The sequence below is a fragment of the Platichthys flesus genome, chromosome 6, assembly GCF_949316205.1.
Source record: "Platichthys flesus chromosome 6, fPlaFle2.1, whole genome shotgun sequence".
Lineage (NCBI taxonomy): Eukaryota > Metazoa > Chordata > Actinopteri > Pleuronectiformes > Pleuronectidae > Platichthys > Platichthys flesus.
The window spans coordinates 28,182,847-28,209,322 of NC_084950.1; the positions used below are offsets into that span (position 1 = coordinate 28,182,847).

Genomic DNA, 26,476 nt, shown 5'->3' on the forward strand with positions numbered 1-26,476 from the left:
GTTAGATTATCAGTCTGTTCGTGAAAATGGAAAGAAACGAGTAGACACACAGTTCTTTTCAGTTTCTGTGATTTATGTGTGTGCAGATGGAACTGCAATTCCATGCCCTTTTTTAGGCATTGGCAAAGCATTTGCCTATGCTAGTTAGGAAAAACGGACATGGGCTTTTAACTTACCATCACATGGCAAACATCAATATAAGAACACAGATGTAAAGAACTCTGTAGTACTAGAACGTGAAGTTTTCTTAGAAAAACTTGGTACGATAACATAACGATCAATAATAGGGTCTTCTTCCAATTTGTATGCCTTCCATCGCACGTCAAGCCATCGCAGTTTAATGTCAAGGCTAAAGTGTAACAACATAGCATCACCAACATCTCAAGGCTTCCTTGACAGATTTTTTTCAATGGATCAAATGAAAAAGCTAGGCATTGCATGTCAAAGTATAATACACGGTACTTCCTGTCCCAGCTAAATGGTTTGATTTGTATTTATATAGCTCTTTTCTAGTCTTGTTGACCACTCAAAGCTCTTTGAAGTTTTACAATCACACACACACATCCATACAGTGCATCTATTAACAGCACTTCGTTGTTCTATGGGGGGCAATTTGGGGTTCAGCATCTCGCCCAAGGACAATTTGGCATGCAGATGGGGAAGACTGAGGATCGAACTGCTGACCTTCAGGTTGGAGGACGACCGATTTACTCCTCAGCCATGGCCGCTAGGGGGCAGTGTGACTATTATTGCATATTGGCATAAAGATATGTTCAGGTCAGGATCCTTATGACACACATGAAGTTTGGCAGTGATTGGAGCAAAAGTTATAGCTACTTAAAGTTAATTACGAGACATGGAGATTTGCCTGTCCCTGATGAAAACTTAAAAGATTCATTTTATGGCATCAGCAACTCCTTTAAGCTCTCATCATTGACCACGACTAAAGGGTCTTAGGTTCATCAGGATGAGGTCAACCTGCTAGGAAGAGCACATCACAATACAAAACATGTAATTTATTGTTTTCATCATATAAATTCCCACGTTCCCAGAGAATTCGGGCGAGGAGGTGGAGTTGCCGCTATTTTTAACTCCAGTCTATCAATTAATCCTAAACCTAACTACAGCTATAACTCTTCCACGCCAATCCAGGAAACACCAACAGCCAATCATATTTGTTGTAGTTTACCGTGCTCCGGCTTAAACCAAATTCCTAAACCACACACTTGATCTTATATTATCGTTCGGTGTCGGAATTGAACATTTAACAGTACTTCCACGCATCCAGTTCTATCAGACCATAATTTAATAACCTTCGATTTATGAAGGTTATTACCTGATAGTGCTGTAGCAAAATTTAAGGAAATAATTCCAATTACATTTAAACCCGTATTATCTGTCGATATAAACAAATTCTTCGTCGAAAGCTCTGCAGACTCATTACGATTATCATGAGACTAAATAGCGCCTCCAAAAAAGAAAAATGTCAAACATATTAAATTAGCTCTGTGGTATAATTCCCAGACAAATGAGTTAAAACAATTATCAAGAAAAGAAGTGGCGCTCCAGCAACCGTGTTGAAAATCTCATAGGCTGGAAGAATAGTGTTAAAGAATATAGAAAGGCTCTCCAGAAAGCAAGAGCTGCATACTAATCAAAACTAATGGAAGAAAACAAAAACAGCACTGTAGCCAGGCTGACAGTCACACCTCCACCGAACACAGTATTCCTCCATCCCTAAATAGCAATATCTTTGACCTTTCTCAAAGATAAAATTCTAACTATTACAAATAAAATCAACCATCTCCTGCCCTCAATTGGCACGAATACCCTACCAAGAATACAGAAATCTCAGAAACGGCTGAGAATCCTACCCATTATTTATCATTAGTTTCTCTCTGATCACCCGTGATCAGTTTACCAAAATAATCTCAGGTTCTAAACAAACAACCTGTACCTTATATCTGATTTCGACAAAATTACTTAAAGAAATTCTGCCCCTAATTGAGAGTTTGTTACTTAATACAATCAATCTGACATTATCATCAGGTTATGTACCAGTCTTTTAAAATAGCTGTAATCAAACCCCTTCTCAAAAAACCCAACCTAGACCCAGAGGTTTTAGCCAATTACAGACCAATATCTAAACTCCCCTTCATGTCTAAAATCATCATTTGTGTGAGTTTCTCCAGGAAAATACTATATATAAAGACTTTCAGTCTGGGTTCAGAGCCAATCACAGCACAGAGACAGCCTTAGCAAAAGTCACTAATGACCTTCTAATAGCCTCAGTTTAGGGACTTGTGTCTGTCCTTGTGTAATTTTATTACAAAGACTTAAACAGTTACTTATAATTAATGGAACCGCCCTTAACTGGTTTTAATCGTATTTTTCTGATCACTACCAATTCGTGCAAATTAATGATGAGTCATCTGTGCGCACCAAAGTTAACCATGGTGTTCAACAGGGCTCTGTGCCCTCGGCCCAATTTTATTCTCATTATATATGCTTCCACTAGGAAACATAATCAGGACACAAACGGTAAATTTCAACTGCTATGCGGATGACACCCAGTTATACTTGTCATTAAACCGGAACAAAGTAATCAATTAACTAAGCTTCGAGCATGTCTCAAGGACATAAAAACCTGGATGACCCGCAATTTTCTCTTAATAAACTCAGATAAAACCGAGGTTATAATACTTGGCCCTAAACACCTACCTGCGCTAGACGACATTGCCCTTGCTTCCAATGAAAAAGTCAGGAACTTGGGAGTGATCTTTGATCCTGATTTGTCCTTTAATTCATACCTAAGACAAATTTCTAGGACAGCCTTTTTCCACTTGCGTAATATCTAAAAAATTAGACATGTCCTTTCGCAAAAAGATGCAGAAAAGAAGTCCACGCCGTTGTAACATTGAGACTGGACTATTGTAATTCCTTACTATCAGGCTCCATCAGTAAGTCGTTAAAGACTTTACAGCTTGTCCAAAATGCCGCAGCACATGTCCTGACGAGAACCAAGATAAGAGAGCACATTTCTCCAGTATTAGCATCGTTACACTGGCTTCCGGTTAAATCTAGAATATAATTTAAAATTCTCATCCTTACCTTCAAGGCCCTGAATAATATGGCGCCATTTTGCCTGAAAGAGCTGTTAGTACCCTACCAACCCACTAGAGCACTCCACTCCCAGAATATATGTGGCCCTCGGGATAAAACGTTTTGGACACCCCTGGTCTAGAAGGTTGATAACATCAACTGGCGCTATGCATTAATTAGTGCGGCAGAACTTAACTTGTCTTATGTTCTAAAATAGGAGGCTGTTAGTTTAAAAAAGGCATAGAGGTATTGATGTCTGATCTACTGAGTGGGCCACATGGTTTTCATCGTTGTAACGATATGTGGAAGTTGATGGACCCAGGAGCAGAGGTAGTTAACAAAAAGAGTATTTAATATAAAAATAATCATAACTAGTCAAAAACACATACACTAAAAGAGTGGAGCCCAAAACACAAATCATAAACACTAAAAGAGTGGAAAAAATGCAAAGACAAGAACAAGAGGACAAAAACACAAGGAAGCTTACAAGAGGCTCAGGAGATCAGGACAGGGCAGGAACGCAGGATAGGACAGCACCATGGAACATCGACAAGAACGACAAGAGGAACCAGAACAAGGACAACAAGACAACAAGAACAATCTGACAAGGACAAAGGGAAGGACAGAGGCTTATATACATAGGGGGAAGGCAGGGCCAATTAAACACAGGTGAAACACATGAGGACTGGGGAATGCAATCACCGACAGGAAGTGAAGACAGAAACAACAAACAAGGTACAGAGACTACAAAATAAAGCAGGAAACAGAAACACAGAGTGCAAACAAGAAAAAAACTCAAACATAAACAGAGATCTAACAGATAAACAGAAAACACTTACAGAATTTAGCCTGACAATCTAAAATGCCAGACTGTTACAATCGTACTACCACACAAAGCAGTAACCAGTCAGATTTACATTGAGCCTCAGTGTACCGGCAAGTTTGGCCTGGCAAAAAAACCCTGATGGTGCAGAGGGAAGCTATGACACATGACACACAGAGCTTCTCTTTCCAGCTTGTCATTCTAGTAGGATCAGGAACCTCAATTCCGTGACCATTCTCTGGCTAATATGTTTTGACGACTGATTTAACTTCTTTACACATTTTATAAAAAATGTAGCCCCCATGTCCCTCGCAAAAATGTCGCCATTTTTCGATAGAGGGCCGAATCAAAAATTGCAGCCGGCACCATCTTGTAAAAGTAACTTTTTTTACCAGAGCACCTAGAATAATGTATGAATACACTTATTGTGGTAAATAGACCATAAGGATTGGGATTCTGACATAATTTTTGCCATTTTGGCCTCATCTTGACCCCGAAATCCAAGATGGCCACCATCTGGTAGAGCGTAAACGTAATTTTTGATAGACAAATTAACTTTTTAACCAATGCACCTAGAATAATGTATGAGGACACTTTTTGTGGTAATGTGACCATAAAGATTGTGATTCTGACATAATTTTGACATTAAGACATCCTGTTAACCCCAAAATCCAAGATGGCCACCATCCGGGAGAGCAAAAATGTAAAGTTGTATACACAAATCAACCCCCAGGTCTCCAGGAGATGGGTGATGTATGGCCTTTATACATCAATTATTATGGAAGGAAAAAAACAAAGAATATCAGAAATGTAGGTGGGCTCCAAACAAAGCTGTTTGAGTTTTGCTGTGAACCAGGGCTTGTCGTTGTTATAACTCACCCTGGTGCGTGTCGGAATACATCTGTCTTCACAGAAGCTGATGTAGGATGTCACAGCATCTGTGTATTTGTCCAGGCTTTTAGAAGCAGTTCCAAAAATGTCCCAATCAGTGTTGTCAAGGCAGTCATGCAGCTCATCCACAGCCTCTCTGCTGCTCCAGTTCTTGGATCTCAGCACAGCAGGTTTAGAAAGTTTTAGTTTCTGTCTGTAAGCCGGGATCAGGTGAATGAGAGCGTGCCAGGGCAGCGCGGGACACTGCATGATACGCCTTGCTGATGGTGCAGTAACAGTGGTCCAGAGTAATGTCCCCCCTGGTCGGGCATTTGATTAACTGTTTGTATTTTGGGAGTTTGTTAGATTAGTTCCCCTTATTAAAGTCCCCAAGGACAATAACAGGGGAATACGTGTTCTCTCTCCTTCTCTCCACTCCCAGTATCTGCTCCGCGAGCCTTGCGCACATGACCTTGCGGGGGGGATGTAAACTCCAGCCAGGATAAAAGAGGTGAATTCACGGGGAGAGCAGAACGGTGTGCAGGTGAAGAAAAAAGTTTCTAGGTTCGGTACCTTGCGTGACAGGATCAGGTTGCTGTCCGCACGTAACATGCTGAAAGCCGGTCAGCTGTTCAGTATATCTGGCTGCTGACCATAGACTGATTGCAGCAGGACTACTTGATATATAGTATTGAAGTTATCCTTCAAAATGTTTACCCTCATCAATGCTGCTAAAAACTTTAATCTTGATGATGTTTTCCTAGACCTGTAATCTATTGCACGTCTGTCCGACCTGGGAGAAGGATCCCTCACATGTGGCTCTCTCTGAGGTTTCTATGTATTTTTACCCTGGTACAAGGGCTTTAGTAGTTTTTCCTTACTCTTTCTGAGGATTAAGGACAGAGGATGTCTCACCATGTTAAAGCCCTATGAGACAAATTGTGATTTGTGAATATGGGCTATACAAATCAAATTTGATTGATGGATTGTTGACAGTAAGGGGTTCTATGACTACGGCTAAATATTGGCATGTAGATTGTGTTCAGGCTAGGGCCATGTTAAGTTTGGTGCAGATTGGATAATGTACACTGATGTTGAAACAAGTTCCTGTTACCCGGCAAAACATTGAAATTCGACGAGGCCCTTTAATCTAAATAAAATGTTTATATGTAGTCCAGGCAAAGTAGCGTTTTACGACCGACTAATTGTAAAAAAAAATGTCAGCATAGATCATTTCTATAAGGTGTCCGGAACAACATACTAAAAGTCCTAAGAAATACTAGTTGAAGGAATATGTTTAATTCTCATCAATACACCCCAATGGGGCTATGTTTTTCCTTTATCCCTATCAAAATTAAACTTTACACGATTAAATTACCCATGAAAAGTTAAAAAAAATTGTGTTGTAATATGCAAATGAGCTATACATTAATCGAATATGCCCAAAATACAATCAAAAAGGCTAAATATTTTCCTTTACTCCTACCACAATACAACTTTACATTGTAAAAGTCTGCATGAAAAGTAACTTTTTTTGTATTACAAGCTTCTTTTGAAATTAATTTGAATTTGTACATGAGCTCCACACTTATTAAATATTTGCATAGGCAGAAACACCATTCATATGCATGACAAACACATCTGCCCAATCTTCATCAAATCATCCCACTGCCAATGGGTGATGGCAAAGCTGCTTTTAGACTGGCCTCTTACCTGAAATTATTGGCTCCAAAATGCGTTACTTTTCCTGGACTAATGGGAAACAAATGTGACAGTCAATACTGCACATGAAGAAAGTCCTTGGACAGTTTGAATTTTGCCTTTTGTTTCTTCCTGGCCCTGCTTCTTGTTTTGAGCTATTTGGAGTAAATTCTGTTTTTTTAATTGGATCTACCTCTCGCCTTGCTCCTACATTTTGGGACCATCTGCTTTCTTCCCAAAGGCAAGAAAACATAACCTCTTCACTGATAGTATTTATTTCACGTTCACTGTGGTGCATTAAGAGTAAAGAGGGAGAGAGAGAGAAGGAGAGAATGAGGATGCTATCAGGTCAGGGCAGGGAGAGAGCGGGTGACATGGAGGTGAGTGAGAAAAGGTTCATGTTGATTATTATAACCAAATAAGGACATCATACTAGTTTAATCCGAATGTACAGACCTGGCCTACATTTATTTGAATCTTAATATTTTTTGTAGACAGTAGTTAGCTTATAACAGATACACAATTATATCTCCCAGTGAAGCCCAACAACCATACAAACCTGTCCTGTTAAGTTAACTGTCTATAGGATATTAAAGACTGGATGTCAAATAATGTCCTTCAATTGAACTCTGACTAAACAGAAATTCTCATTATTGGCCCACATCACTTACATTCGGTTAACATTAGGTTATAACCACTCACAAGCCTGTGCGCAGCCTGAGATCCTCAGGCAGAAACCTTCTAGTTGTTACAAATATAATTTCTTATTTTTGCAACAATCCAAAACTAAGACAAACAATGTCCACATTATTCTCCAGAATTCCCTAAACATATGATGAAAGCATAAATGGCAAACTGTCTCCATTGCAATCTAACCAGCTTGGACTGCCTTTGGCGAGGGGGAGTAGGGCTCTCTGCATCAGCTGTATGCTTGGCCAGCAAATGGTATCTAAGACTTGTCGTACTCCAGTGGTAACTCATTTCACAACGGCAGTAAATGCATATAACTTTGGTCTTGTCGAGAGAACCATGTGGCTTGGCTTTGAAGCTGGACTTTATTCATTTGAGGCTTGTTTCTGCTTGTTAATGGCCCCTCCAAAAAATGTTTGGCGTTAAAAGGAATATGCGTTAACTCATTTTTATAGCATTAACTTTGAGAGCCCTAAGTTGTATCTCAATATTTTAAATATGTATGTATGTTTTATATAATTTGATACACTTATGTAATTGTATTTTAGTATTTTGTATTAACAGCAGAGGTGTGGACTCGGGTCACATGACTTGAACTCGAGTCAGACTCGAGTCATGAATTTGATGACTTTAGACTCGACTTGACAAACTGTAAAGAGACTTGCAACTCGACTTGGACTTCAACATCAATGACTCGTGACTTCACTTGGACTTGAGCCGTTTGACTTGATAAGACTTGCTCTTTTCCCCAAAACACAAAGATTCAAAAGTATGTTATTAAGGAGCGCTCTGTAGGAGCGCTCCCAAAACGCCCACTACGCGCTGTGCGTTGGGCACCAAGTCCTGAGGGGGCACCAAAAAAAAGCAACTGAAAAATCATCATAGTTATAATTATTATGTAGCCAAGCGTTTGATTGTATCATAAGTCAAACAAAGGACACGAGAGCAGGTCATGCGCTCGGGACAGCGCACCCGCTTATTCTCCGTTCATTTTACAACTTCACTCATCACAGCACCCACTTCCTTTAAAACCCCCTTTCAAAATAAGAGTCACTACCAACAACCCACTTAAAACCGAAAATACAAATCAACCCTCAACAATAACGTCATTAAATAAATTAGCTTACAATTATAATGCCGATATTATTTCAGTATAGAAATATTAGGTACCTTTTAGACATGTATATCACAAAAAAGGCAGAACAAGAGATATATTAAATTGCTCAAAAAAAGTTAAAGAAGATTGACTATTCTTGTTTGTACTTATTGATGATTATTTAACGTAATCATAGAGGAGTTATGCTTAGGGCACCAAAATGGCTCGCAGCGGCACTTGGTGGAATCATACTACGTCCCCATCGTGCACAAATGACTGACAGACTTTTGGCCAATGTGGTCTTTTGCAAATGCAATGCAGCATAGGGCCCTGACATATAAAAAGCACAACCCTGTTCATTGTTATGTTCAAGTATTTGTTATGTTTCTCACATGTACACACACACACACAGACAATATGACGTGAGATAAACACAGGACAGGACAATGTTGTTAGCACTTTTGTACAAATAATTACAGTTGCACTTGTTCATTCTGTAGGAGTGGTTTAAAATGAAGAATATTCTTGCAAAATATGAGTTAAATGTTAAAAATGACTGGTTAATAGTGCAATAGGGAAGTGCAATGTTGGCACATTTTTTTTCTGTAATTTGAATTGCACTTGTTTTAATAAATAAATACAGATTTTAAAAGCATACATGATCTGTGTAAATATATTATTACTCGGTGATCAAAAGGACTCGAAAAGACTCCGAACTCAAACTACAGGACTTGGACTTGACTTGAGACTTGTCAGTCTTGACTTTGGACTTGACTCGGGACTTGCCTGTCTTGACTTGGGACTTGACTCGGGACTTGAGGGCCAAGACTTGAGACTTACTTGGGACTTGCAAAAAAATGACTTGGTCCCACCTCTGATTAACAGCATGTTTGCTGATATAGTCCAGAGAACTGGGTACGGGCTTAACCCAGACCTTCACGCATGCGCAACGTGCATGAGCACGTGTTTTTTTGCACAGTGGCCCTCCCAATAGCAACAAATCCTCCAAATTATTCAGGCGAGAGCTGGTGCAGCCGGCAGGAACAGTAATTAAAGAATTACCTCCTCTAGGAGATCATGTTATTACATGTTTACAGCACCTGACACCATCATCGTCTGTTATCCCCACAAACTCTCTTGACATCTTTGTCTGTGTCTTCTGCTGGCGTGTAAGCCACCACTTTTAACCCAGAATTTATAATTTTATTTATTTTTATTTTATTGTCGAATGTTGGAAGCGCCATCAACTGGATTCACTCACTATGAAACCAGCGTGGGATTCTTGCTTTGTTCACACATCTACTTCTCTGGACCTTCTATGGACTTAATACTAGGGGGACAAGCAAAGAAAGTCTGTAACAATTGCACATGCACTTACTTGCATTTACACTACAGGGTTCATAAACATTTTGACCAATGGATTTCCATGACTTTTCCATGACTTTCAATAACTTTAAACCAAATTTCCATGACAAAACATTTTGTGAGATATCGGTGTATACATGAAAAAGTGACAACATTTAGTATTTAAGCTAACAATTAGAATTTCAAAGCATACAGTATAGCTTGAATTACACAAACGAATGTGACAATAGTTTGATTGAGGTCTTTGTCTGTTGTAACCCAAGGCTTGTACTTTTCTCTTTTGTAGTCAAGCATGGTTAAATCTACACTTCCCTGGCATAGTGCACTATCCCGCCTGCTTCCCCACCGAACTTTTCAATTAGTAATTAGCAGGGAGAGCGTGGCCTAGGGGATAGAGTGGTGCTCTGCAACAAGGAGGTCGCCGGTTCGAATCCCACTCTATCCCATCTGCATGCCTAAGTATCCTTGGCAAGATACTGAACCCCTAGATGGCCCCTCATAAAATGATGAGTGTTCTAAAAAAAATGTAAGTCGCTTTGGATAAAAGCGTCAGCTAAATGAAACGTAACGTAACGTAGTATGAGAGTAGGCCTGCTTATATTTTGAGAGTATTTATTTTTAAAGTATCTGAATTATTTAAAACTCAGCGTAAATGAACGACATGAAAATATGAACATAACAAATTTTCATGACTTCTATTAAACTTTTGGGATTCAATTTTTTCAAGCACTTTTCCAGGCCTGGAAATTAACAATTTGAAATGTCATGACTTTCCAGGTTTTTCATGACCGTAGGAACCCTGACACTAAGGGTGCAACAATAAATCGGAGTAGTCGTCAAAAATCGATTTGTGTGTTACGTCATAGCGTGTGTTTTTTTTCGTGCCGTGCAGCTTAACTAAATGACATTTTACCGGAGGTGCTGATGGAAGTAGCTGAGGAGAGAGCCATCTCGCTCCCTTCCTATCTCTGAAAGTCGCACATGAGCAATAGCGAGAAAACATGGACCAATGGCGGTCCGAAGAAGGCTGTAGTTTCGTTGGTTGATGGTTTTATTGCTGATACTTTCCTTGTCCTTTTAACAGAAATATGGAAACTTGATTTTTCATTTATTTCTAGTATCGGCACTTGGCCTGTTCTTGGTTCACAGGAAAAAGGGAAACTTGAATTTAAATAATGATTTTTTTAGTTTTTGTATCAATAGTACCCAGCAACATTTATTAAAATAAATTTTTGAATGAAGTATCGATCTCTATTGTCTTTATTTTCAGTCATCACAACCTCAATCTAAATTTAACATTTTACAATTGATGGAGAAATGAATACAAATAGGCTAGATGAACTGATGAACAATCCACAATCACTGTGCTGATATATTTTCCCCAGTAATATCATCGAAACTTACCTGACTAGTCCTGCACACTACAGCAGGGCTATTGAGGCTGGAATTATCTGCGCATGTGATGGAGAAATGCAGAGTGCAGGGTGGAAAAGTCAATGTGCAGCGTGTGCTGCATTCCATACATCCTTAAAATAGAGTTTTGAATAATGTTTTTATTGCTCAGCGTTAAATTTGTGTATTTTTGTTTCTTGAAAATTCCCCAAATTCCCGAGCTTAACTTCCGACAGTTTCCGGAAAGTTTCCGGAAATTTACCGAACATTTTTGCACCCCATTGCAACTCTTGCCCTGACGTACATAAAGAATAAATACAGAGCGCAGCTAAATGAATGGACTTGCTAAGTAATGTTTAATGTGGCAGCAATAAGGTGCTGCTGCAATGTTTAATGTGGCAGCAATAAGGTGCTGCTGCTCGTTATGCATTCAGGGCCACTAACGACTATTTTTCTAACGATTCATCTTTCGACTATTTTACTGATTAGTCAATTAATCTAAACAATTCATTTTCCTCCACAAAAACAGTTGTAAAATTTTTGATTAGGTCACTGTTGATGAGAGAGTATAATTTATGAGAAAACCCAGCTATACACCAAGTGATAGAACAGTCTGTCTATAAACATACAGTGAATTGACGCCACTTTGGTGTTTTTAGTCAGTGAGTGCAAAGTGTGCGTACATACAGTCGACTCATTTTCAGTTGAGGACCAATAACAGCCAACCATCTTAACTTAAGAAAAAGCCCAGTCTTCTTTTCTGTTTCTGTTTCAATCTAAACATCAACTTAATAACATACTTTAATGCTACTTATGTACATAATGAGCTACAATGTTTGGTTGTGTTTTATATGGTGATTTGAGTAATGTGTCAATAAATGTCAGTATTCTTAACAAAAGGAAGAGATATAGGCAAACCTATCTTCTACATGATATATATATACAATTAGTCCGAGATTTTGACCACAACCAATCCCATTGATATATATTTATTTTTAAACATGAATTTAAAACATTTGACATCTGTGTCAAAAACAAAATGTTCAATACATTCATCTTAGAAACTAATGATACTTTGAGAAGCAGATAAATTGACTGTGTAGGCACAACAATACAGTTTTTACATTAACTTCCACGAAATTTCTATAAAATATGTTTTGAGCAAATCAACTTGATAATAAGCTAAAACACAATGTCACTAAAGCTACTTTCAGATATGTACTCTACTCCGCAGATACACAGAGGAGGTGCATGTGTGAACGCAAATGTCCAAGTGAGACACTCCAATGTTGATCTGAAGATGATAAGAGCTGACAGTAAACAATATCATGTGATCTACACAGCAGGGTTAACACTTCCTGTCTCTGTCTGCTGCACTATATGTCTGAATTTTGCTCGAGGGTCATGCCTGAAAAAGGCTTAAGTGTGGTACCAGTGCAAAAAGACACACATTATACATATATTGTAACATGTTGAAGAAAATAATGCTGTAAATTGTTTCAGAATAGACTATGCGAGCAAAAAGGGGCATACATTTAAAAAATAATCTAAGTAGAAATTGACAAAAACATGAGAAATATCTGATAAAAAAAAGCTATAAGGACATAAAAGCTGGCAATGCATTCAGTCTCATTTTATGTTCATCACTCACCCCTATTAACGTATATCTGCTGCTTTTTCTGAGATTCATCAGTTACAGGATTATAAAAATGTTATTTCAGATTGGATGTAAACTTTGTTTTATAGTGAATCAGTCAAATGTCAGTTTTCACAATTTAATCATGCTGGATATTGTATTGGGTTATAGTATAATATCCATCAGCTAATGATTCCAAGGTTAACTGTTTAAGCTTTATTTATTTCACCAGTACACATTGACACACATTAGTAAGGTTTGATTGAGGACTTTTGGACCTAAATGTTAGTGAGGACTGCCTTCACACATGACAGAATGTCGAAGCGCCGCCTCGTAGTGGTGCAGTTTGGGCGAACAAGACCGCAAATCAACCGGCAGAGAAAGAAAATCTGATAAAGACACTGATCCAGAGGCACAAACTGTCTATTATGATACATCAGCATTTTCTTTCACAAATAAACATTCCTTTTTCATCTACTTCTCCACACTTGAGCACAGAGTCTGCCTGACATCCGACACCGAGCAGGAATCGTCTGGAGCTGCAGAGGCCCGAGAAAACAGCCCAGGCTCTTTTCAAACTGCTCTTTTCAAACTTGATTTGTGCTCCAGCAAATAAACACACCGCTGGGACTAAGATACTGTACAAAACGGTTTATCTACGATAGGTTTATTCAGCTGTGAGTCAGACAACAACATAGTATTTTAAGATATTTACTACAACATAGTTGTTGTTGTACCCTTGGGACATAAAAACGTCCAGAACAAATATCACAGCTAGCTGCACACCTCAGTGTGGAGAGGCGAGCACCAACACACAAATGGAGCACAGCAAGTTAACTACAACGTTCTTATCATGTTCACCCTGGTGGCTCCAGTCTTTGTTTCCTCAGAATAAAAGTGAACAAAAAGTGAACGTACCTTGAACTGCCGACAGCAGGCAGCTCCTGAGCAGCAGCAGAAGCAGACCGCCCATTTCAGTTCCTCTAAGCTTTAAGTCCGTAAGTCCCACTTCATTGTCTGCTGTTTACTCTTAAATGAAGTTGTAAAGAGGTCCACTTTCGGTGTGTCCATGAACACATATGTGTGAGTGAGTTTGTGCGCGCGCTCCTCTATCGACTATACTTTTTCACTGTTGTGGCACTCGCACTACTTTATACTTTGGACAGTCGAGCTCGTGCACGGAGAGAAGGGGCCGGCGGACGTGGTATGACGTCATCCAACACAAGGCGACCAGATATTTTCTAAATTTCACAAAGTCCACTTTACTAGTAATGTCATACATACCTTTTTATTTTAAATTACAACCATATCTATGTCATTCTTAACCTGGATTTCAAGTGGACCTACTAAAATCAGTGAAACCCAACCAAATTCGCCGAAGGACAATTTTTTATTAAGCAAGACATGAACAATAAAAACAAGACAAAACAAGGAGGGGAGATAGGCACAGATGCTTCAGATTTGGGAGGACAATAGTTGTCCCGCATTGACCTTACAAATGTTGAATAAATATAATACTGTCGAATAAATACAATAAAAACAAGAATATAAATACTTTATAAGATATTAAAAAAAATCCTGGGGAAAAAAACATGAACACCATTGCCATCTGCCCCCCTGGAAAGAATTAAAAGTTGGAGTGACAGTGATAATGAATATGAGTTTGAATCTATGCAAAGGGTAAAAGAAGGTGGTGAGAACTTACCTATAAAATAGATGTGGCTTTCCTCACAACCTGTTTGTTGTGCAAGTCAGTGAGGTTAGCTTGCTTGAACTCCAAGGGTTTTCTTGATGTTTAGGATTTTTGTTTTTAAGGTTCCAATTTTGGGACAGAAGAGTGAGGGGCTTGAGCACCTGCTGTTTTGCTTTTCGTTTTCAGATATTGATCTTCTCAGGAACTTCGGAATATTCAGCCCACACGTTCTTCAAATTTTGCTATACACACATGTACACTCTTCTGACTTTATTCTACTTTTGCGTGGACAACACTGTACCACCCAGGAACTGATCCTGAAATAAATAATTGAGCAGTGAGACATTTGAAAAAGGAATTGTTCACTGATAGAACCTGTCCTTTTAAGAAAGAAAGATACCTTGTAAGACTCCAACAGCTGCATCTTGGTATAAAGATGCATCATGTCATGATGCTCTTTGTTGATGAAGGTTGTAACATTCGAAAGATGCTGAAATTAAAAATATTAAAAGAAAACAGATCTCCCCGGGAGAAAAAGCAGTGCCATACAAGTTGAAGCAGGAGACGCAAACAAAATGACGTGATCATAGCAGTGGAATTCATATGTTACTTCCTGCCTCTGCCTGGTTCACCACCTCTCACCTGAATAATGCAGAGGATATCTTGCTGTTGTGAATGCATCTGTGCTCTTCTTACTGTGTTTTGCATGTGTGGAGGCAAATTACGAATAGAGTTCAGTCCCATTCCCTGGACTTTATCCGCAGGCGATGTCGGAAAAGGTCTTTACTGTTACTTTAAATAAAACTCACAAAGACAAGTTTGTTTCACTTGTTTATGTTATTTTATGCAGTTCACCTATCGGCCTGGCATTGAGGTGGATACCTCAAACTCAGAGAAGCTGTGGAGCACTGTGTAATTTATTTTCTTTTCTTTCTACTCGAAAAGCGCTATATAAATACAAAACCATTTACTTGTGTCAACCATGCCAACAGCACATCCATGAATGGCTAGAATTATTGTCACTCTCTATGATACATGGAGGTGTTCATATCCTATTGGATAGTTAAGCCTAAGTAATGCATAACTAAATCACATTGTGTCCTATCTTGCCACTGATGAAATACGCAAAATAGTTGAAGTTCCAGCCTCGATGTCTGAGGCATCTGAGTTACATATGAAAGTCCATCAACATAGACACTACAATGTACTGTTGGTTGGCCATTTATCTGTAACCTTGCCTTAGGTCCTGCTTAAAGAGAGAAGGGAGTATATGTGGAATTAGACAGGCACTATTCTCCTGTGCAGTTATGTGTAATATACAATATACATAATATATTGTCACATACAGTAATGTGTGAGGATGGTCAAAAAATCCTCAACACGTTGTATATTTTATTTACAAAAACAGACAATGGTAACCAAAATCATCAATCAATTGAGGGCTTGATTCAAAACCACACCGAAAATCAAATTGAAATTACAGGCAACTCCTAACTTGACACAGCAGTGTGTGTGGCCTTGAGTGCCTGAATGCACTCCAGACAACATCGGGGCATGCTCCTGATGAGGCGTGGATGGTGTCCTAAAAGATCTCCTTCCAAACTTGTATCAGGGCATCAGTGAGCTCCGGGACAATCTGTGGCAGTACCTGGCAGAAGCAGACTTTTGAATACATGATGTCTTGTAGGGCAGTGATTTTCAACCTTTTTTGAGCCGCGGCACATTTTTTACATTTGCTAAATCCTGGGGCACACCACCAACCAAAATGACACTCTATGGCCTGACACAGTACATATAATACATATAGTTAGTAACATAGTTTATTAATGTATTAAAAAGCACTATTTTAAATTATTTCAGCCCTTTATCGCTCATGATCTTTTAATGAGCACAAATTGAATCAGATTTATGAAATAATCTTTGATTTAACGAAATTTTATTTAACAGAGACATATTATGACCATTTGACCACAGTTGATATGGCTCCTTGGGGTCTTAATGAAATGTCTGTAACATATTTTGGTCAAAATACCACAAGGATAATTTAGAACAGCACCTTTTTACCCTGTCTAAAACAGACCTCCTCAGATTTACCTGTTTTGAGTGCCAATAGTTACTCCAGCCGTTTACCTGTGCTTCATTGAATTTCTTCACTTACATACATACAGAGCACTGGGTAGAAATCACATCGCGTCAACACCCACCGTGGGCCTTCGCGATGCTTTGTTTTAATTAAACAGTCGGATTCCCCTGGTCCGCATCAGTTCTAAGTCAGCTGCTAGGCGCCAGCCGAGGCGCACCGCCGGAGGGTTCCCCCAGCGGGCGCCGTAGCTGAGGTGATTCGCGAGAAGTGACCGATACACGTCCGGAGTCGCAGCTGCCGACCGCCATTACCCGGTCCCCTCCAACCGGTCCCCGCCTTCCGCACCGGCGACGGACACCGCCCCGCGGTCCCAGAGAAAGAATGCCCCTGCACCAGCGACGCCGTGAGGCGCCCCGGACGAGGACCAACCCCCCGAGGCGTGCCGCACACCGAGACTCTGAGGGCGACACTAAATATTAGATAATTTCCCACAGCACACCTGACGATCTCTCAGGCACACTAGTGTGCCGCGGCACACTGGTTGAAAATCACTGTTGTAGGGATTCAATTGGATTTAGGTCAGGGTAACATGAGGGACATTCAATGGCATCAATGCCTTCATCATCAAGGAACCGCCTACACAGTTTAATCACATGAGGCCGGGCATTGTTCTCAACCAGGAGGAACCAGGGGCACACTGCACCAGCATAAGGTCTGACAATGAATGTAAGGATTGTTGGCTATGACATGGAGGTCTGTGCGACCCTCTAATGTGATGCCTCCAAAAACCATTACTCACCGACTGAACCGGTCATGCTAGATGATGTTACAGGCATGATTATGTTCACCACAGCATCTCCAGACTCTTTCAAGCGTGACAGAACCAGCTTTCATCTGACAAGAGAATGTGGCACCAGTAACAGACATGCCATTTCTGGTGATCTTTGGCTTATGCAAATCGAGCTGCAAGGTGCTGGGCCTTGAGCACAGCTCCCACTAGAGCATACCTTCTCAACCATTGAGCCCCTGCCCATTTGTGAGCGCCCTCTAGTGGGCTGTGAAATGTTTAAAATTTGACATTAGCAGGCCACATACGTCATAACTTTGAGAAGCCCTGTTGACAGGTGAGCTAATGCTAACTGCTAGACCGCAGTGTGTTGAGTGATGGAAAAGTTCATAAAGTGGAAACATGATGTGTGTATATATACGCTTTTGTATTATAAATACCTCTGGGCAGAAAAATATAGTTTTTTTTCTTGGCATTTGTTTTAACTGTATTTATTGTATTTTATGGCTCTTGTCTGTAAAACAAAGAGCGGCTTTTTTGTAGATGTTTCATAATATTAAGACAGAACAAAGAATAGAATCAATTATCCAAAATAAATAAGTATATATGTGCTGGCTTATTTATCCTTTCACCACAATTTCAGTTTTTAAAAATTGCTAGATCCACTTGATCTTTAGCTTCACAGCAGAAGTTTTCTCTTAGTTATGTGTTTAGTTTTTCATTGGGTTCACATATTTTAACACAGATCTCATACAAATAATCCAAATCTCTTGATTTAACAGAGCATAAAAAAGGAAAAGACTTAAGTTTCACATTGTATAATGCATGATTCAATAATATTGATTCTTGAATGCCCCAATGTGAAGCTCCTTATTCAGTTATCAGTCTTAATCCACCCATAAAAAGTGTCACCTCTGTGTGTATCTATCCAAACATGGTTAAGAGGTATAAGGTTATATAAGAAGAACAAAGTACAAAATTCACTAACATAGAACAAATAACGAATCGTATTCACTGCATACACGTGTCCAGATGTTTACTATGAAGTGTGGAGGTGGCCCCAAACATAGGAGACTGGTACCAATAAAAAAAAGGCATTTTAATTGTAACAAAGGCTTTTGTGGAAAAGCAGAGTCAAAAAACTAAGTCCAAAAACAGAAAAATCTAAATCCAAATGATCTAAAAAGAAACACTAGGATAACCAAATTAGTAGAAACACAGAGTTGGTGTGACACAAGGTAACCAACAAGAAGCTAGGAAACATGGTGTACCAGGGAAAGACTATGTAGCAGCAAAAGATGACGAACTGACAACGAGAACACAAGGGAGGCAGGGTTGATTGAACAGAGGTGAAGCACATTGGGAACAGGTGCAGACAATCACAAGGGCGGGGAAACAGGACAAAGACAGGAAATAAAGCTGGGGACACAAAAGACAAAATGTCCATAATGAAAAGTGTCCAAGAAAATCCAAAAACTGATTCATAACATGTAAATCTTACACGTAAACTACATTTCATGAACCCAAACACCTCCAAACAATTATCAAATGAATGAAACTTTAATTGAAATATCGCTTTTATTAACTGTATTTCAACACAAAAAGTGTAGGTGGTGCAGTAGGGTTACATATCTACTAGAATCACTCTGTATTTCTGTCTGCTTTTTTTGGGCTCAAACTATAACAAAAAACACAGCCCTAAAGGAGCAAAAGCTGTATTTTGTAGTTTGACCTAATTCATCTAGTCTCATATTGAAATGATTAAAATGGCACTTACTTAAGGCACTTTGTAGTTTTGCTTTATTTTGAAGAAATTGTACTTCCTTGATTCTTGTCGTCCTTGGTATGTACCCTCGGGTTTGAATGCACTTATTGTAAGTCGCTTTGGATAAAAGCGCCAGCTAAATGAAATGTAATGTAATGTAATTAAGAATTTAAGAAAACATTTTGTGTCATAAATTAGAGAATATTTAATACATAACCTCCCTCACTCCCCCAGACCTTTAAGAGAATAAATCCTCTAAAAGAATATGTTCTGTATGTTGATCTGCCACAACACATTTGATAAAAAAAAAAGTATTTTTATACTGCAGATGACCTGCGATCACATGAATACATGCCTATATAGAGATGTATCAAGAATTGAATCGAGGACAGGTGAATCGTAATCGAATGGTGAAGCTAGTGAAGATTTGCACCTCTAGTAGTAGTGATATAATTTGTATGTCTAACCAGATATTTCCTAACCACATGTACTCATTTCAAATACGACATGAATGTGGATAACCACATTCTGGATAAGTGTGCCGGCAGCCATCTTGTTCCAAGTGAAAACTACCCACAATCCAAAGTAAGAATCTGTGTAATTATGAACCATGAGTTATGTGAACAGAAAGAGGACTGAGGAACTTTTAGAGCAAACATGGCCCAGAGAGAGAACCAAGTCCTCCATCAAATAAACTGACAATGTGAACGCAAAAATAACCCTTTTATGTTGGTGCACTTGAGGATTTGAACTTGGGTCATTCAAAGGGCAAAAACAACCTATGTTCTTGTAAAAACCTCATGTAAAAGTGTGCCATAACATAAAAGTTATGGTGGAGAAAGTTAAAAATCATACAGGCCAAATATAATTTTTATTACAATGTATATTACAGAAATACATTTTTAAAAACTTAATTTAAGCTCAACTGCTGCATGAGCTTTTAGATCAATGAATGCATCTTCCTTTCATTCAGATACAATCTGACAATGGCTTTATGTTTGACTTGGCTTTGTCATACAGTAATGTGCTTCAGAAAATATTTGGCAAAGTAATAAAGGCATTTAATTATGCAGCGTAGACACAGACTTCTGTGAAGTCACCAATTTCTGGTTAAAACACTGAGAAATTATTGCGGTTAATGACAGATTAAGAAATCTGTCCATAATCATAATATTACATCATGTTCATAACTATAACAATTTCAACACATACAGACAATAAGTTAATCATTAAATGTCGGAAACAGCAATCAAGAGAGGCTACCAGGAGACAGATGACGAAAATAATCCATACAGGTTTGAAAAACCAGGATAAAGATGACAAAGATGCAGATAATAATGCATGACTTTTGCGAGGACCACTATTGAATTCAACTCTCTGGTATGGTCCCCTTCCCGTGATTCAGTGCAAAGAAATAATTTGCTAAATTAACAATATTTACAGAAAATGACTGAAATGTCAGTCCATTAATGAAAGCTTTTGGACTTAAATGTAATTCAAAGTACAGTACAGTGTTTGGGAAATAGTTTTCTTAGTTGTTAACCACAGTTGGACAAGTTTCAGATACATGACGCTGTTAACACTTGAGTTATTTCTGTCCAACAACAACCAGGTAACAAAATGTTGCTTCTCAAAATCCTACCTTCATAGTGCTGGAGCCTGGATTGGAATTTCTTTTTAATTTTCAATAAAACTAACTAACTTAAGAGGATAGTTCATCGCAAAAATGAAAATGCACTCATTATCTACTCACCGCTACGCAAATAGAGGGTTGGGTAGAGTGTTTGAGTCTACAAAACCCTTCTTGAGTCTCAGGGGTAAACTTTATTAGAGCAGAATCCAAAACAACTGAAGTAAATGGTGAGTCCTTCAAATGTAATAAAACAGAAAAATCACTGCATGCCTACATACTGCTTGTGTGGTCATTGACATCGAGTTAATTCCATAGGCATAGGGTGAGTAGATGTTAATATTCATTTCTGGGTGAACAATCCTTTTAATTAAACACATTTCGAAATTGTTAGTACTGGAGTTGCGTTATCATTTGATTTTTTTATGAAAAACGAGTAAAGGATGCAACAAGTTTTGAAAACATCTGAGGGATATACTGCACTTCTGGTTTTGTAATGGCCATTATTGCTGCTCTGCCTGATGTGAACTATTTTGAAATCACAAATGAAGTTTGTAAAAGAAAAGTTTAATTGATAAAAATAGGAGCCTTTTTTGTTTGTGACCTTCCTCCTTAACATTATCACCAACTAAAGCAGCTACTGACTTAAACCCAGTGAGCTAACAAAGCTCCAGTTGCTCATGCACACAGCAGAAAATCACCAAAGCAATAATTACCCTCTGAAAGGCGATACCAATATTGTCAACTCGATGATTTGCCCAAGATGACATGGTGGTCTCTCTCTCTTTCTGGTCAACTGACTAAACCAGATGCCACATTGGATAAACTTCTGGTCTGAAACACACAAATCAGGCTTTCACACACCAGGCTATATCAGGTCTGATCTCCTTCATAGAACCATTCTGCTACTCACTGGACTGGTATTTCATACATTTGAAGGATAATTCTACTCTAATAAAAATAGTCCAAGTTGAATCTTGTTTGCCAACTTTCTATCTAATCAAAGGTCAAAGTAGCTTCATTTGGAGAGGCTGTAAACATTCATTCATTTCTCTAGCTCATCTAAACCACTTATAACTTTGATATTTAAAACATTAATATAGATAAGAAAGTCACAATTAAGCTGAATTATCCATAAAAGCTGCCATGTAACTGATCTGAAATATAAAAAAGTTCCCAGAGCACACAATATTGATATTTCCTAAATTCCACTGTGGCCCGAGGGTCTGCTTTTGCTTTTAAAAATAGCTATTTAAGGTGACTAAACCAATTGAAATGAACTGAAAATCACATTACTGTAACTTTTGTTGTTTCTCCTGACCCCCAGCTTGGATCCAACTACAGCGCGACTGACAACTACAGCGCGACTGACAAGCAATGTGAAGGAGATTCTTTCCTGTGCTTAAGCCTGCATTTATTCATAGAACCAAGTAACCGAGTTACATACAGGTAACTCATCTTTTGGCTGCATAATAAATGGAAAGGCAAACTTTTTACATTGAAACAATCACAAAAAAGAGGCAAGACAACTAAGTATTTTGTGATGAACAAATCAGTAAATGCTGCTTTAAAGTCAGTTAGCTATTGGATTTTGGTCCAGACAACTGAATCACCTTATGAATTCACAACACTAGTGTTACCAGCCTGTCTGAAATGTTTGACTCCCGGTGCAAAAACAAACACCCTCCACAAGCTGTGCTTAGCTTCTTCCACCCTCATACCCCAGAGTCTGAGTACATGCCATTTATCAGGTAATCCACCTGGGTGTAGTCCTTCCTCCTGTAGCTCTCGTAAGCCTGCATGATGAAAACAGCCACCGCGACCAAGAAAAAGAGCAGACCAAAGAGCAAGACAGCAAACAAAGACGCTTTATCCACCAGCTGCCTGGTCAGAGCAGCCCCTGCTACTTCTGCCACAGCAACACTTGTTTCCGTGGTATCAGAATTATTGTGATTGTCAGGAGTAATAGCACTGTCAGCAGTTATGGAGTTAATTGTGGGCATTCCAGTATTTTGTTTTGTAACCGGTGCCAGTGATGTTGGGGGTGTCATTTTTGTACAGGCGGCTGTGGTAATAATAGTTGCACTCTGACTTGTATGTGTGGTTGTTGCAGACTTTGATATTGTTGTTGCAGACTGTCTTGCGGTTGTTGTTGTAGATGCTGTCGTAGTAGACATAGGCCTTGTTATGTCGGTAGAAGTCACAAGTACAATGGCTGTGATTACATTCCTCTCAGGCTGTGCACTACCAGTGGAGTTAATGGATCCAGAGTGAGCAGCCTGTGAGAGAGAGCCTGTGGGAGGAAGGGCTACAGGCTGAGCGTCAATCTCTGGTAATGGAAGCTGGTGGTCTGGTGATACAGGCTGCTGATTGAATGGTGAGGTTGTGGACGGATTGTTTCCAGCTGCAGATTGGTTGTGTAAAATTACGAAGGCTGAAGTTTTATTCGATTTTTGTCCTACAGAGGTTTGAGTGTTGGATGAAGATTGGGACTGGTCCCTTTCTAGCACTGAGATAGAGGTCAATTTCTTCAGTAGTGGGATGGTTTGTACATCACTGTTCTCCTGAGCAGCTCCATTTTTCTCAACACCTCCATTGACACCTGGGGAACCACAACATCCATTAGTGACTTAAATCAAAGGTAAGGGCAAAAAGAACTACAAAGAAATACAATTATACCAAGAGATTTTCTGACAAAGTCTGCTTTGGAAAGAAAAATATTTGCATCATTGAATTATTGAAGTAACAACAGCATTTTCTGACATTTTCAGACATATTATATAACCAAAGCTTCTTATCCAAGCTCATACTTACATGGAGAGGAGCAGTTTGCTTGTGTTGTGTTGAGCTGCATCAGGGGTTTGGCTGGAACCGTAACATTTTTGGGTAGTCTTGAGGAGGAAGAGACGAGCACCAGGCAGAAGAGGTGAAGACACACCAGAGAATTTAACTGGAATGCCAGGGGATGTAGGGACATGGTGGACAGGGAGGGAATAAGACTGAGACACGGACACACGCACACACACACAGAAGTAATTCTCAGCTGAAATGGGAGGATGGAGACCAGGAGAAGGTGAAATCATCATCCATACTCTTGATCTAAAATAGACACCAACATAATCACAAGTCAACAGCAGCAATTTAAGCTATGTAGGAGGTATGTTATAAAGTAGATTTCACATGTCACTAGGGTACATTTTTCCTACAAGCAGCAACCCGCTTAGTAGTCCACAATGTCGGAGCCTCAACCTTGTAAATTGGATTTCATCTATTCGAGGCATGGACATATTATGCAAACTATGCAACACTACAACAATCTGTTTTAATATGAAATACACAATCATTGAATACACTCAGCCAGAGTTGTCAAAGTTAGACTAGGGACTTATTCACCCTTTTGACTGATACACAAGAAAGCACGTAGTCATCTGACAGAAGAGAAGAAACAAACAGCACATTGTTCGACAATGAAGACCTTAAGTCAGTTTTTCAGATTTGTTATATCACATGCGTTATGGGGACAACACAATCTATACAGTACCGACACATCATCTGTTGATTACACAAAGATAAACGACACTTGCATCACAGAAACTACAAAAAACAAACCCACCCATTTGCGTTTGGGTTGTTTTTATTCACCGATGACTGACAGCAGCGAGGAGGACACGTGAAGCTTTAAATGTCAAATAACTTTGACACTTGTTGGTGTGAGGGATGTTTGCATATGACACGTGTTTGGTGTGTGTGCATTGTAATGATCACCAGCGTCAAATGAAAGCACTTTGCATGGAGCTGGCCAGCCGTGTGTATTCTTCATAACTCCATGTGTCTCCTATGAACATTTAGTTCCGTTTGTAAAGCCTGATATTGATTATTAAGTTTAATCTGTTTTCGGACTATCAACGAATATCATGGGCTTTTCCTTTAACAACACCTGCTGTTAAACAGCCAACAGAGCAAAGTATGCCTCATTTTATGTTTCATGCCACAAACATCTCTGCGGCATCATCCTTCTAGAAGCTAATACTGCTTCGCAATGTTGTTATGAATCTTGTTAAAGTTGTTTATATTATGTTAATTTTAGTACCTATATGATCTATATTGATGTCTCAACATGATGTTGACACAGACATATTACATTAAATGTTTTTTTATGTTTTTTTCAACAAGACCTTCAGTAAACTTCATACACATGCGCTTTGAGAAAAGGACAAATCTGCGGTCAAGTCAATCAATCAATCAAATTTTATTTGTATAGCCCATATTCACAAATTACAATTCATCTCATAGGGCTTTAACAGGGTGTGACATCCTCTGTCCTTAACCCTCAGCAAGAGTAAGGAAAAACTACAAAAAACCCTTTTAACAGGGTAAAAACCCTTTTAACAGGGTACAAGTCTAACAAGTCTTCATAATTTGGACGAAATACAACATATCACCAGTTGCCATGATCCCCAGATAAACTGGAACACTGACTGTTCATAGAACATGAATCACTATACCCAAATCAAGTAGTCAGACATTATATGACTTAGTCCAATAATTAATCCCCCCAAAATATAGAAACAGAACGGCAACAAGCAGAGAGAATAACGTAGAAGCTTCATGTCAGTGATGTGATGTGACAACAACCGACCAACCGACTTCCTATACAGTCATTGATCTCACAGCTTGCTGCAACACTTCACCAACAGAAAATTTGAAATATCAAAGTCAGCTAAATTAGTCTATATTTATAGTCCTCACTTTCACCTACATGAGTGACGAATAAAGAGCCAAACATGTTACAAGTTACACAACAATAGTTAACCAGCTAGATCAACGGCGACTGACGCTAGTCAAAGCCACAAAAGCCCGTTGGCATACCAGTTAACTGGGTGGTGTGCACTGAGTTGGCGTTAAATGCTGAACACACGTCTCTCCCTTTAAAGAGAGCAGAGTTAAGATATACACGTTAACATCACTAATGCAAACAAGCCATTTTCTTTCAGGTCGCTTTAGCCGTGTGATTGAATGGACCCGCTGAAATGCTAGCTACAACCAACGGAATATGGGGAGCTTACCATCAGTCCACTGTCATATGTTTATAAATCACAACAGTCTTCTTCTTCTTCTTCGTCTTCTTCTTCTTCTTCTTCTTTCAGGCAGACTAGGTACTAAATGGTGCGTTGCTGCCACCCACTGGATTCACCAAGCAGTGTTTTTAAAGAAAAGGTTTCAGTACCCAGTTTGCCTATTCCTATAAAAACCCTCCTCCTTTCTTTGGCATACAATGGATAATACGTCAGAATATGTTGGACAGACTCCGGGGCTCCACAGTTGTCACAGTTTCCATTTCTGTGTTTTTCTACAAGCACCAACCCACTTACTAGTCCACAGGCCAGTTCTGGTGTTGAAAAGAAAAAAATTAAATTAAAAAAGGCATATATATATTGTACTTACATGTAGCACCTTGTAGTTTGGCCTTTTGAAGCTAATGTATTACATGGTTCTTGCTGTCCTGTGTTTGTAACCTCATGGTTGAATGCACTTATTGAAAGTCGCTTTGTATAAAAGCCTCAGCTAAAAGATAAGTATTAATGTTATACTAGGACAAGTGTGATGAGTCTCAATTGGCACCTGTGTGACATTTAGGTTGTTGTGCAGCATTGGTGCTTTGATAGGCGACCCATTTTGTCGTAAAATAAGTCCTTAATGGTTGACTGTTGGTCAGCATTGGCCTGGCAATGAAAAGTATTTGGATTTTTTAATGTTTGAAATAACTCAGGCATTTTCTGACATTTTCAGACACATTATATAACCAAAGCTTCTTATCAAAGCTAGTCTTGAGGAGGAGGAGG

At 39.0% G+C, this 26,476-nt stretch overlaps 2 protein-coding genes across 3 annotated transcripts in view; both read right to left on the reverse strand.

The window, feature by feature from the left end:
* Window positions 1–13,817, reverse strand: part of lrp5 (low density lipoprotein receptor-related protein 5) — a 79,847-nt gene extending 66,030 nt beyond the window's left edge. The window contains exon 1 of the mRNA XM_062390320.1: window positions 13,594–13,817. Within this exon, the coding sequence (XP_062246304.1) occupies window positions 13,594–13,648 (55 nt within the window). The 5' untranslated portion in view covers window positions 13,649–13,817. The remainder of the gene's footprint in view (window positions 1–13,593) is intronic.
* Window positions 13,818–19,855: 6,038 nt separating this feature from the next.
* Window positions 19,856–25,774, reverse strand: wu:fa25f02 (uncharacterized protein C11orf24). 2 transcript variants are annotated; one of them, XM_062390305.1, is made up of 3 exons: window positions 25,700–25,774; window positions 23,448–23,732; window positions 19,856–23,235 (listed from the first exon to the last, which is right to left on the reverse strand). In XM_062390305.1, the coding sequence occupies exons 2-3, from the start codon at window positions 23,608–23,610 to the stop codon at window positions 22,349–22,351; spliced, it is 1,050 nt and encodes a 349-aa protein (XP_062246289.1). In that variant the 5' UTR covers window positions 23,611–23,732; window positions 25,700–25,774; the 3' UTR covers window positions 19,856–22,348. The 2 variants fall into 2 exon arrangements, with proteins under 2 accessions (XP_062246289.1, XP_062246290.1); XM_062390306.1 differs by having other exon boundaries at window positions 23,448–23,632; window positions 25,700–25,760.
* Between the last annotated feature and the right edge of the window lie 702 nt (window positions 25,775–26,476).

Coding starts and splice junctions, on each gene's coding strand:
- wu:fa25f02 (XM_062390305.1), bottom strand. CDS start 23,610: ATGTCCCTACATCCCCTGGCATTCCAGTTAAATTCTCTGGTGTGTCTT. Junction 23,236..23,447: donor AGCAAACTGCTCCTCTCCAT/GTAAGTATGAGC, acceptor GTGGTTCCCCAG/GTGTCAATGGAGGTGTTGAG.